Source organism: Callorhinus ursinus, unplaced genomic scaffold, assembly GCF_003265705.2.
Source record: "Callorhinus ursinus isolate GAN/ISIS: 27379988/994484 unplaced genomic scaffold, GSC_fseal_2.0 scaffold13, whole genome shotgun sequence".
Taxonomy (NCBI): Eukaryota; Metazoa; Chordata; class Mammalia; order Carnivora; family Otariidae; genus Callorhinus; species Callorhinus ursinus.
The window spans coordinates 26548013-26562132 of record NW_027397075.1 but is presented as its reverse complement, the minus strand read 5'-3'; the positions used below and the strand labels follow the sequence as shown (position 1 = coordinate 26562132).

The 14120-nt window shown below is 42.6% G+C and overlaps 1 protein-coding gene across 6 annotated transcripts in view; it reads left to right on the top strand.

The window, feature by feature from the left end:
• ADCY10 (adenylate cyclase 10) overlaps nt 1-14120 on the top strand; it is a 95420-nt gene that overhangs the window by 21631 nt on the left and 59669 nt on the right. For all 6 annotated transcript variants that reach the window (XM_073899950.1, XM_073899952.1, XM_073899951.1 and 3 more), the window contains 6 exons: nt 1976-2094; nt 3127-3203; nt 5167-5356; nt 7993-8048; nt 11651-11804; nt 13909-14101. In XM_073899950.1, coding sequence (XP_073756051.1) covers nt 1976-2094; nt 3127-3203; nt 5167-5356; nt 7993-8048; nt 11651-11804; nt 13909-14101 — 789 coding nt within the window. The remainder of the gene's footprint in view (nt 1-1975; nt 2095-3126; nt 3204-5166; nt 5357-7992; nt 8049-11650; nt 11805-13908; nt 14102-14120) is intronic.

Sequence of the window (14120 nt, the reverse complement as noted above, 5' to 3'; positions counted from 1 at the left end):
ACATTGGTGAGAGGAAGAGAAGAGACGCTTTAACCTAAAAATATCCATCTTTATCTGTAATTATAGAAACAGCTTATATGGTGGATTTGGCACTTACTATGTGCCCGGAATTGTTCTCAACCCTTTACACATATTAACTCATTTCACCCTCAGGACCCCTCTAAGAGGTAGGTGCTGAGACACTGACGCGCTGAGACAGGTGAGAGTAAGTTTTGCTCGTGATCATCCAGTTAGTGGTTAGTGGGCTGGATTCAGACCCCACTAGGCCGCCTCCCCAGGCTCTGCCTTTCAGCCCCACGCTTGACTAGCTCTCCCTGTGGGCACATCCGCAGCCCCACATCTCCTGGAGATTTTAGGTCAGGTGTCCAGTAACCATCACGCCCTAGGAGCCTGTTTCTAACAATCCCCACCTGCCATATCTACACCTCCTTCCCCTTCCAGCTTCGTGGGGTGGGGGTAGGGAGGGAGGCCAAAGCAGGGAGGGAGGCAGGGGGCAGGGGGTGGGGGTGGGGGTTGGCGCCTCTAGCTTCTGGGTGTTTTTAATCTGCTCTTAATCAGTTCAGAGAGAAACACTGTAATTGGCACATTACCACAGAAGTGATAGTGAGCATGGATTCCCCATCTCAAGGGTTTTTGCATCTTTTTGCACTAAATTACTGCCCCACAGTCATTCATTTATTGGGCATTCTATAGAAAGGGGTTACCCTCTAGTCTTTACACAGACCTGAATCAGGGCTTCCTTTCTCCCATCAAGACAGAGCCCGGCACCAACTAGGATCTGACCCTTAGACTCTTTTTGGAGAGGGTTGAAGAAATCAAGGCATTCTTTTTTGCATGTCATCAGGCTATAACATACACAGACTGAAATTTGTAGTCCATTGTCCTTTAATTATTAGGCTCTTCCCTTATAGACAACAGCATCTGACTGAGGTAATTTTTTAAGCGATTGATACTAAGAATGCCAAGCTTCAGAGTTTAAACTCTACTTGGAACAGTTAAAGTCACGCCAAGAAAAACCACTCTCAGTTTAGGTCTTTCTCCCTACGAATAATAACCATATCTAAAAGGAACATTATAGTTTACAAAGTGTTACTGTATATCAAGTTTATATTATATATGTATATAATGTTATATATAAGTTTACAAATATAACATCATTACAAAAATATATATATACACACTATAAAGTATGTATTCTATATAAAGTATGGAATATATGTAATATACTATGAGAAGTGTATATATACTATAAAGTAGTTTACAAAGTTTGTATATACACACACACACACACACACACACACACACACAAAGTAGCAAAAGCAACCTTGGCAGGTCTATGTTATATCCATTGGCAGACTGAGAAACTGAAGTTCACAGAGTGTAGTTGACTTATCCAAGTTTCCACACTTGAGTTTTTTTAATTTTGTAAAAAATTATGTTCAGTTAGCCACTATATAGTACATCATTAGTTTTTGATGTAGTGTTCAATGATTCATTAGTTGCATGTAACACCCAGTGCTCATCACAACACATGCCCTCCTTAATACCCATCACCCAGTTACCCCATCCCCCCACCCAAGTTTCCACACTTGTGAAGGGGCCCGAGAACACAGATTTTCTGATTCCAGAGCTGGTACCTTTTCCACTGCTCTGTGCTGCCTCTCAGATCTACACTTAGCACCTTGTAGCAGAAGATCTTGACTGAAAGGGAAGAGACAGGTGGGTGCACACATAGCCCCGCACAACCCATTATCTCTAGAGAAAAGCAAGCCCTCCTCAGGCTCGAGCCCTACTGCTTCCGATGCACTTAGAAATTAGATGAAGTTTACTAACCATAAAATAGGTAGGAGAGAAATCACGATGAAATGTGATCCAGACAGGGAAAGTTGCTACCCACCTTCCACTGGGCCTTCTGGCTGGTCCACTTTAAAGATCGCCATGCACCAGCTGTGTTCGCTGACTCTCTCCCTCACAGGGCTGCTCCTTCCTCTGTGTCTTTGGTTTCCCTGGGGAAAAGGCTCCTGATGAGGTCACTCATGCCTTGGAGAGTGCTGTGGATATATTTGACTTCTGCTCTCAGGTTCACAAAATCCAGTGAGTGTTGACCCTGATCCCATCTGGTGATCCCTGAGCTTTTTGTAGTATCTGGGGAGAGAAGACTGGGTCAGGGAACAGGAAGTAAGGAGAGGGCTGTCTGGAAGCCCTTCTGTTTGTAGTCATTATTCAGGGCCCACCCAGCCCCCGTGCAGTGATAAAGGGACCGTAGAGGCCAAGTGCTGAAAGGACACCCTTACAAAGTTAAAATGTAGCAGGTTTGCAAGAAAACCTAATTGGGTTGTCTCTCGATCCTCCGGCTGACTTTTTGGTAGAGGTTGAACCACCAACACCATGTTGGAGACCTGCGTTGATTTTTAATAAGGAGATACAATGAGTCCTTGGGCTGGAAATGTATATATTGATATGGCCTCAAGATGATCTACTCACAGTAAAACTGTTGAGATAAGTAAGGTTTACCGTCCCCAGCCCTGGCTGCCTGAGAGCCCAGGCCCCCAGGTTCATCTAACCTGAGCACCCCAATGACCCAACACTTAGCTCTACTTAGCTACAAACAGGTATCACCCCCTTGCTCTAAATATTTCCACCATGTCGGCCCCTAGTCATCTATATATTCAGTTATCCTCATGTACTAACGAAGTTGGTTTTTGATGCCACATACTACATCTGAGTTACTTCCATTCAAAATAATGACTTTATTCTTTCTAGCAATAACAAAGATAAGTTAAATTGTTCAGAACCACAGCCGCTCTTCATTGAGAGTCTGCTTGGGGTGATGAGAGGTTCTTTTCTAGAAAAATGCCTCAGATGAATACTTAAAAATAGCAGAAAAGCGAACTGATTTATCACTTCTAAGAACTTAGTTCTGCCTCTCAAACTGTCCCTCCTTCACAGCTCTAGGCCCTGCACAGTGGCCCTAAACTCCCCACTGCAGAAGACAGTTACTTGTTGAAAATCCTTTCCCTCCCTCCCTGCCCCGTTCATCGTCATGCCCCCACCCTCCCCACGTTCTCCCTGCTCATTATCTTTCCCTTTCGCCTTACAACTCTCTCGCTTTCTTCCGGGCACCAGTACCGTCTCCATCGGTGTGGCCAGTGGGATTGTCTTCTGTGGCATCGTTGGACACTCTGTGAGACATGAGTACACAGGTGTGCTGAGCTAGCTCATCTCGCCGCACCTTGCCACCCAGCTTTGTGGGAGGAAGGGCAAAACTGAGTGAGAAGTGGGCCCTGCCCTCTAAACCTGTAGTCTTCCAGGAGGAACCAAGCCATGTAGCTTTGCCCATTGGCAGCTTGATGCTGGCAAAGTGCGTGTTTCTGGGGCTCTGCATGAGTATCACATATGTAGTTATTCGAGGGGAGCAACGGAGGCTCTAAGCTCATGGAATGAGGCTGGGGGAGGGCCTTTGTAATCATTGCCTGTTATCATTAGAGAGATACACCTCTTAATTCCCGTTAAAAAATCCTCAAGAAAATTAAGAATATTGGCATTCCTGATAAATAATACTAATCTCAAAAGAAAAGAGAAAGAAATGCTATCTCAAGATTTTGCTTCTTTGACTTCCCTCCTCAACCCTATTACAGTTTAAGATATTCAGAAACAATACATCTGGAATACTGAAATCATTATGTCTGAAATGGTTGGATGTCTGAGATTTTCTTCAAAATAATACAGGGTGGAGAGTAGATGGGAGTGAGAGTGGGGCAGGATTGGCCACGCGTTTGTGGCTTTTGGGACTAGGTGACAGGTATATGGAGATTCATGATACTATGCTTTATTGGATGGTCAAATTTGAATAATAAGCAGTTTTTAAAAAGAATGTCTTGATCAAAAGAAGATGTTAGTTGAAAAAAAAGGAATATCTTGATCAGAAGTGTTTAAGTTTGTGTTAAAGTACTATATTTAAAACCTAGTTAGTTGTAATATTAATTGAGGGCTTACTAGCATCCAGGCACTGTTGAAAGTGATGTGCATGAATTGACTCATTAATCTTTATATTTAAAAAAAAAAAGATTTCATTTATTTGACAGAGAGAGAGCACAAGCAGGGGGAGCAGGAGAGGGAGAAGCAGGCTCCCCGCTGAGCAGGAAGCCCAACATGGGAGGTAGGGCTCCATCCCAGGACCCTGGGATCATGACCTGAGCCAAAGGCAGATGCTTACTGACTGAGCCACCGAGGTGCCCTGACTCATTAATCTTTATAAACTGTCCCCTGAAAGGGATACTCTTATCATCCCCATTCACAGATCAGGAAACAGAAGCATGGGAGTGAAAGTACTAATTTGCCCAAGTAATTTGGTAACATAGTTAGAGGTAGAGCTGGGGAATCGAACCTGCACAGCTTCCTTCAGACGCTATGCACTACAGTGTATTACCCTTCAAAATACCCACTGAGTCTGTCTTACACACACACCCCTTCCAGCCCTATTTACTCACTCTTAAGAAATCACCAATGGGGCGCCTGGGTGGCTCAGTCAGTTAAGCATCTGTCTTCGGCTCAGGTCATGACCTCAGTGTCCTGGCATTGGGCTCCCTGCTCAGTGGGGAGTCTGCTTCTCCTTCTTCCTCTGCCCCTCCACCTGCTCAGGCTCTCTCTCTTTCTCTCTCTCAAATGAATAAATAAAATCTTAAAAAAAAAAAAAAAGAAATTGCCAAATGAAGGTGATTCATTTTGAAAATGAAATGAAAAGTTGCAATTTTGTGCCTCATTTGGCAGTTTTGTACCTCATTTGAGGGTCAGTGTCCCCCGCCCAAGCTTGTGCTTGCCTGTCTTGTAGCGGAAGACCAGCTACACCTCATCTGCGAGCCCTCAGGCTTATGGCCACCACCAGTACAGAACCCTCTCCATATCCCAGACCCTTTTATCTCCAAGCACATCGTCCCCATCGCCTCCCAGGAGAGGTAGAAACTGTACCCATAGCTAATCAGGTTCACTCCCTGTATAGTTTGAAATAACCATTGGCAGAATAAGGGTAGTTGAAGGCGGGACTTCTGTGTCATTCATGAGAGGCGAAAGCAGTAAGGAGTGAAAGTGTCCCTTGGGGACGATTACATTCTGCTAGTTCAATGGCTGTTTTCTCCCTGGTCTTTGCCTTTCTCCTTTCTGTTTTAGTAATTGGTCAAAAAGTCAACATAGCTGCCAGGATGATGATGTACTACCCAGGGATCGTGACATGTGACTCCGTCACCTACAATGGCAGCAACCTACCAGCCTACTTCTTCAAAGAGCTTCCAAAGAAGGTCATGAAGGGTGTTGCAGATTCTGGACCAGTCTATCAGTGTTTGGGACTTAATGAGAAAGTGTGAGTGTGGGGCATTGATTTTGTGGTATTTTTTTAGTAAAGAAGTGGGAAAATTATGATAGCAAAAACCGTCGGTCACCATGTCAGATCTGAATCCAACTTACGAAATTAAAATCTATTCCTTCCCCAGAACAAGGCCCAGATTTCAAAATCCTTCATCTTTCTCTATCCTACTGATATTATAGATGGTGCAAGATCCCATTCTACCCTCATTACTGATAATCTGAGGGTGATTCTTCACAGCTTGTGCAAACAGAACAGAGTCCCTTCATTTGAGTATCTGTTAGGACCCAGCTGATCGCAGTGACCAACCATTAAGTATTTAGTGATCATACCAACTGTGTGCCAGGCATCAATAGGGCTAAAAGAGGATAAGATATTATTCCTCCTGTAGGTCTGTAGTGAAATATATTCCTCCAAAGCCCAGCTGAGATGTATGGGTATCACCTTGGAACTTAAAATCCTTCAGTGCCTTCCAATCACCTTCATAATGTTCAAATTCCTCGAAATGACATACATGGTAACCCCCTGCCTTTCCAACTTCATCTCCTCCTATGCCCCCTCCTCTGGGCTGTCTAAATAGATTGCCCTCTCCATCACCCACCCCACCCCTAGTCTACTGGGAAAATCACAGTCAACTTTTGAAATCTATTTCAAGGGATCTTGAATTTATTTCCTCCACAAGGCTGGCTCTGGAACTGCCCAGTCAAGCTCAGACAGCTTAGCTTTTTCCTCCTCTGTGTACCCCTCTGGTACATACCCATCACAATTACTGACCTGATAGGCTTTTCACTTACTACATTATGAGCTCTTGGAGGGGAGTGGCTATTTCTTGCTTGTTTTTATATTCCCAGTGCTTAGCACATAGTGGGCACTCAATAATAATGAATACATGAATGAGTAAATGGAAAGTGGATGGTATTATTCTTAATATTAGCAAGCTAGAATCTAGGTCTTAAAAGTCAGATAAAAGAATCAGGGCTGCAGTTGGTTCAAGGAGTCTTTATCATTCACCTTTGCATTCCTAGGGTGCAGCATGGTACTTGGCATGCGTAGACCATCAATAAAATGCTGTTTGAATATATGAGTGAATAATACTAATATTTTGTGGGCCCTTATTAAGTACTAGGCACTCTACCTCAAAATATGTAATTTAGTCTAGTATCAACCATATCAGGTAGAATCTATTATTATCTCCAGTTTATAAATTTAAAAGCTAAGATTCAGAGATGTTAAATGACTTGTCCACGGTCATAAATCTAGTAAACAATAAAGCCAAGTTTCAAAATGCCACAATAATGCTGCATTATACACAGCCACAAAACCTTAGAGGCTTAGCATATACCACAATAAACATTTGTTAATCCCACAAATATGTGGGATTCAATTGATCTTGGCTGGATTTGGCTGATCTTGACTAGGCTTGTTCACATGCCTGGGCTCTACACGTTGTTGGCTGATCCAGGACGATGTCAGGTGGGATAACTGGGAAGTCTGGCTGACATAACGGGGACAGTTTGGCTCTCTGTGTCTCATCCTCCATCAGACTGGCCCAGGCATGTGGTCATGGGAATATCAGAAGAGCAAGAGAGAGCAAGCCCAATGCCCAAGCATTTTTCAAGCCTCTGTGTCATGTTTGGTAACATCCCATTGGCAAAGTATTCACAAGGCTGAGCCCAGAATGAGCACAGGGCATATATAGAGGTAGGGATGAAGAAGAGGGGCCATTAATGCAGTCAGTCTACCACAGAAACCCAGGACTACCCGATCCCAAAGGCTGGCCTCCTCATAGTTTTTCTATACCGTTTCTGCAAATATGAGAGTGTAGAAATCACAAATATGAACAGGGCCTGGTTCCTGCCCCGAAAAGTCACAACTTCATAGGGAAGGCCAACATATACAATATATAAAATTAGCTGAATATTACATGGGAGAGTTGGCATGCCCTGTAACAGAGACATAATAAAACAGTGTATTAGTGCAGGCAAGGGAATGATCCATTTGACTAAAAAGGCTCCTTCAAGAAATAATATTATGCAGTGGGCAAGCGTACGTACCCTGGCCTGGTTATAGATACTGATTCTGTCAGTATCCTCTGTCACTGTCCCCACTACCCTGGGATCTTGAGCAAGTTAAACTCTCTGCACCTCAATTTTCTCATTTGTAAAATGGACATAATAGTACTTTCTTAATGAGGTTTTTGTCAGGAGTAAAGGATGATATATGTAGAGCATGTGAAACTATGCCAGGCACATTGCATGTGCTCACCAAAGGGGGGCCATTGTTGTTTGAGCACATGGTGGAACCTTTCCAGGTTGTGACGCAATATGCCACATCCAACTCCATGGGTCCCATCATGGTGTCTGGTTTCCCTAGAAAGGGGTTCAGCTCCACCAATGCAGACTCAACAAGCATTTAGTGAACACTCTACCAGGCACTACCCAAGTTGTTTGGACTCTCTATTACCAGGTAAGACTCTCTTTTCTCCTCCCCCTGGCATCTGCAACCCTTGAGTCAGGGGATAGATTCTTGTTAGAGATCGAAAAAGGAGACTTTCTGGGAACTAAGAATGAAACACTCTTGCTCTCGATATTTCCCTGTTCTGACTCTAACATCTTTTCTTTTCTTCTCTTCAGCATGTTTGGTATGGCATACCTCATCTGCAACAGAAATGAGGGCTACCCTTTGCTGGGTAGGTAGTGGGCCTTGATTTTTAAACTCCTTTATTGAACTATAACAAAATACAGAAAAGTACACCAACGTTACATCTGCATTTTACTGAATTATCACAAAATGAGCATACAACCACCATCCAGGCAAAGAAATAGAAAAATAGAAGCCCTCCAGGAACCCTCACATACTTTATCCCTCACCCTCTCCCCAAGATGTCTAACACCTTAGATGACTCGGGCCTCTTTGTGATATTCCTGTAAGAGAAGTTGTACAATGTGTAATTACATATGCCTTCTTTTAATCAACTTTACATTATGAAATTCCTCCATGGTGCTAGGTATAGTGGTAATTCATTCATTTTCATCGCTATGCAGTAGTCCATTTTGTAAACGTGCAACAATTTATTCGTTCTGTCATTGTACAACATTGGAGTTATTTCCAGTTCTTGGTTTTTACGAATAATACTGCCATAAAGATTCTTGTACATGTCTCTTGGTGAACACATGTACGTGTTTCTGTTGAGCATATATGTAGGAGAGAAACTGTCAGGACAAAGGGCACAGCTTTGGTAGGTGATGCCAAATAATTGTCCAAAACGGTTGTATTTATTTATATTCTGACTAACAGTGTTATGAGAGTTCCAGTCACTCTTCACCCTTACCAACAACTTAGTTTTAACCGTCTTCTATAATTTTAATAACTCTGTTGGGTATATAGTCATGTCTCATTGTGATTTCCATTTGAATTCCCCTGATATGGTTGAGCTCCTTTTTCATATATTTTTTGGCCCTTTGGACATCATCTTTTATAAAGCGTCTATACAAATCTTTTGCCTATTTTTCAGTTGGGTTGTATGTTTATTATAGATCTGTTGGAATTTTTTATATATCCTAAAATGGGTACACTTTTGTTTTTCCAGTATGTAACTTTTCCCATTCTGTGCTTGCCTTTTTACTCTGTTTTTTTTTTTTATTTTATTTTATCTATTTATTTGTCAAAGAGAGAGAGAACACAAGCAGGGGGAGCAGCAGAGAGAGAGAGGGAGAAGCAGGCTCCCCACTGAGCAGGAAGCCTGTTGCAGGGATCAATCCCAGGACCCTGGGATCATGACCTGAGCCGAGAGCAGATGCCTAATCGACTGAGCCACCCAGGCGCCCCAACCTTTTTACTCTGTTAATGATGTATTTAATGAACAGAATATTTTATTCTAATGTAATCCAGCTTATCAGTCTTTTATAGCTAGTGCTTTTGTATACTATTTAGAAATTTTTCTTCACCCAAAAGTCATGAAATTTTTTTTTAGATTCTCTTCCAGAAATTTTGTTTGACCTTTTACATTTAGATCTGTGATCTAAATCTGGCAGTGGCTGTGATGTTTTTGTGATTCGTGGTGACAGGGACCCTATCATAAGAAAGCTAACTCGAGACTAGACTAGACAGGGAAGTGGACGTAAAACGAGGGAGGGATATACCCTCTGGGGGAAGAGATCCTCATGAAGATAAGCCTGTGGATTCTGAAGGGAGCCATTTCTAAGAACACCTGAAATTTCCTTCTGTTAGACTTGAACATCCCTAAAAGCAGCATCATAAGTTAAATCCTGGTCCTGTGTTAGGACAGTTAGGAGGAGGCTCTGTCCCACACTCTGGGGGCATGTCGGGACAGAATCCTGATTTCAGCAGAGCCTAAAAGAAGGCAGCTCTTCCAGAACTGTAGAGGTTCGGCGCCCGTGCCCATTTTCACTGGGTTCAGGTGTTTTTCAGAGTCTAATCACTTCTTGTAAATCCAGATCCCCAGACTCCTGAAGGCTGGAAAGGAGAAGGAATGCTCACTCTCCCCCTCCTCTGAGGCTTTACCTCCCAGCCTAGGATATGCTTGTTGTGATAGTAACAGCAAACAGAAGTCCTAACCCCCCCTCTACAAGATCAAGGACTTAATATGGCAGTCGTATGAGAACACACTGGTCACAACAGGCATATGTTCTAGTTGCCTTTTTCTCCGATTCCCCGATTCCATCAGGTAAAGATCAAGCCCACATATCTTTTCCTTAAAGCTCTAGTCAAAAAAGAGACTGTCAGAAGTTAGGACTATAGGAAGTGCCCTTCTTTTACAAGAGTTCCTGCAAATGAAGTTGTGTGCTAACCAACTGCATAGATGTCAAAAAACTATAATCAAAAAAGTGGTTTTTTTAAGATCAAAAATACATGCAACAGTCCCAGATCTTAGGGCCTTGTTTCGATAGAAACAAGGTACATGTACTTCAAGTCAAGACAACTAGACTTTATTTTAGAATACAGCTGAAAGACAATCCGTAAGGTCTTACCTGTATGGGCTCCGTGTGAATAGGACACAGAGAGCTAGAAGACACGGCTCTGTGGCCACCCAGGCTCCGTCTTCTGAGTTACCTACGTGAGCCTCGGGCCAAAGAAGAGCATGACACATCTCACAATATCGAAGTTCAAATGCATTTTCAGAAAGGGAATGTTTCACCCAGAAGTCACATAGTCTGCAGGTCAGGTCTCCCTAAATCGTGCCCAGAAATTTACATCACCAAGTAAACACTTAGCTTCTTTGTATAGAGCATCTAAGCTTAGAGGTATGGTCCTGGTTTTCAATAGACGTTGGATCACACCTGGGTATGTGTTTACTCCATGAATGGACATCTCACATGGGCTCTCAGCAGTGACCAATCCAGCAAAGGAGGAGGAAACCAGCCCTGAGGGGCTCTCCAGCTCCTTCCACAGAAATTGCTCACTCCTTTGAAATGAGAGCTATGTCAGCTCCTTCTTGTCCATGCAAGTTTCAAAGACTGTGGGCTGAGTTTCAGGTTTCAGTCAGGGCATCCTGTTACATATATTTAAAAACACGTGAGAAAAATAACAGCATCAGGGTTGTAACCACGGTGATGTTTATTTGCTCCTAAGTTTTCCATATTTTTCACAGTGAGCATGTGTTAGTTTTATAATCAGAAAAAGACTATAACTTATTTTTACTAAGAATGTAGGTTGTTCCTAGGAAAGAAATAATCTACACATGATTTCTGAGAGCAAATTGAATGTTCTTATCCCTGATCATATTTCTAGTGGCCCTGAGAGAAGTATAATTTCTCATTTATAAAGAGCAAGTTTCTTTCACAGAATTAGAAATAAAAATACTTTATAGGAACCCTAACTTTAATACATTTATTTTCCAAATGTAATAAACTACAGATTACTTCTAGTGTGTTATAGAAAACAAGAAAAAGGAAAGGAACACAAGGGTCAGGGACAGATAATGCTGGTTTTGTTCTTGGTTGTGTAATCTAAGCAGTTGGCTACACTAAATTTTGATTTTCCATGCTAAAATTAAATGGACATTATAATGAACATTATAAGAATACTTGCCCTCACAGCTTGTGGGGATCAAACAAAACTGTAAAACTACGCTGTTAACTGGAAAGCTCCAGAGAAAGATTTAAAAATTTTTTTAAAGGGCACAGGATCTCAAGAAAGTTAATGAACAATTCCATGGAAATTCCAAAGGTGTTTTTAGAAGTGGTATCACTGTGTGCTTTTTTTTTTTTGTATCTCTAGATTATTTTATGTTGATTAGGTTTGCTCCCTTTTTAAAAATAAAAACTACAGGACGTGATAAGGAGATCAAATACTTCATGTGTATTATGAAGGAATTTTTGGTGTCCAACTGCAGCCGAGTCCTAATGTACGAAGGATTATCAGGATATGGAAAAAGCCAGATACTTATGGAAATCGAGTATCTGGCCCAAGGTGAGAACCACAGGTGAGTGTCTTGCAATGATCACTTCGTGGGAACCCAGAGAAATGTCTTTAAGAGTTTCATTTATTTTAATGCTCCTCTCCTTTATATTATTTATCATATGCAAACCACCCACAATCTGTCAGTTATTGGGTGCCATGCCCTCTGTACTAAATAAATAATTAATGATAAACATATTGAGCTGAGAAATGAGAAGCTGGGCTGACCCCTGGAGATCCTAATTTAATGCCAGGTGGAGCTTGGATATCAATATTGTAAAGCTTCCTAAGTAATCCCAGTGGCAGTTTGAGAATGCCTGGCACGGATACCGAGAGCAAGGCTAGATGGGCTCTGCAGAACAAACACAGAAATATATCCAGCTCACGGACAGAGAATCACTAGTTCAAACCATTTAGCCCTGGAGTGGGGATGGAGAATGAGAGGCCTCTGGATTTTCCTTTGGAAGGCAAAGCTAAGGTACTTCTCTCACACCGTTCTTCTGTTTTCATACGAGAAATGTCACAAGGGCACTCTGGGACAGCCCATGTGGCACCCTAGTGGCAGTGGGCAGGACGGTATTCAATAACAGTGACCAGTGACAGTGACTTAGATGAGGACGATGGTGTCCCATATCCTTTCACCATTGAACCTCAAGGCTTTAAGGGGAAAATGCTTATAAACCATATATTATTGTTACCTGTTTTTCTATTCCCTTTTAATGTCAAGCCTAGGAAAGGCTGGTTCATAAATATCTTTTTAACATTGCTTGGGAGATAATTAATAACCAGAAGACATTTATTCATTCATTCATCCTGTCACTTATCGAGTACGTACTACGTTCCAGGAACTGTTGAGGGCTATATTGGTTTGCTAGAGCTGCTGTAACAAAGTACCACGAACTGGGTGGCTCCATGAACAGAAATTTGTTGTCTCTGAGTTCTGGAGGCTAGGAGTCTGAGATCAAGGTGCCAACTGGGTTGGTTCCTTCTGACGCCTGTGAGGGACAGTCTGTTCCATGCCTTTTCCCCTAGTTTCCAGTGGCTGGCTAGCAATCGGTGGTGCTCCTTGGGTTGAAGAAGCATCACCCAATCTCTGCCTTTATCTTTATATAGTGTTCTCCCTGTGCCTTGTCTGCGTCCAAATTTCCCTTTCTTATAAAAACACTAGTGATTTTGGATTAGGGGCCCCCTCTACTCCAGTATGACCTCATCTTAACTTACGTAATTACATCTATAATGACCCTATTCCCAAATAAGATCATATTCTGAGATACTGGGGGCTAAGACTTCAACATATGAATTTGGGGGGACATGAGTCAACCCATGACAAGTGCCAATGCCCGGAGGATGAATAATATCTGCTCCCTGTCCTCAAAGAGCTCTCACGGAAGAGGAGAGAGAATAAAAATAGGATGCGGTGAGGACAGTGATGGAGGTGTGCAATTGAGTATTGGGAAGCTATGACAAAGAGGGGTCTGTAACCCAACCTCAAGGCACCAGGGAAGATTTCCAGGAGGCTGCACCTGAGCTGAGATTTGCAGATAAGCAGGAGACAAGGGATTAGATAGGGCTGGGAGGAGCGGTAAGCTGCCAGGCTGGGGCGACAGCTCTGGGTGTGCAGGGAACTCTCACTAGTTTGTTGGTGGAGGGTAGATGGCTGGGCAGAGTGGCAAGATATGATATAATGAGACCTGGGAAAGTCTGGTATGGCACGTAAAAGAAGTCTAGACCTTTCGGCAGTGGGAGCCACTAAAAACTTGTAAATAGGAGAGGATTTGCATCTATCCAGATACATCAGGCCTATGTAAAGGTGATGCACTGAATCATGGTGCTAGACAGGGGGAGTAGCATGTTCCTCAGCAGTGTGGGTGAGAGTCTGAGGGCTTGGGGCAAGGTGGTAGGGGTGGGATTACAGAAGAGGACATAGCAAGGGTCAATTAGGAGGGCTCGGGGACATAGAGGAATGATGGAGTGTATCTGAAGCAGGAGTAAAGAACAGCTTCCAGATAGTTTGGGAAATTGCTGTTGTAACAACTGAATAGGAAGAGCCAGAGCTTTCCTTCAGCCTTTATTATTTTCAAAAAATATATTTAAGAACTCTTTCTGCTTCTCTGCTTTCTTACAAACAGGACTATTGCTATCGCGTTGACTAAGATCAGCTTCCATCAGAATTTCTATACCATCCAGATACTCATGGCCAATGTCCTAGGTCTGGATACTTGTAAACATTATAAAGAACGACAGACCAACCTTCAAAATAAAGTCAAGACTCTGTTGGATGAGAAGTTCCACTGTCTCCTGAATGACATCTTCCATGTCCAGGTGAGTAGCTAGATTGTGC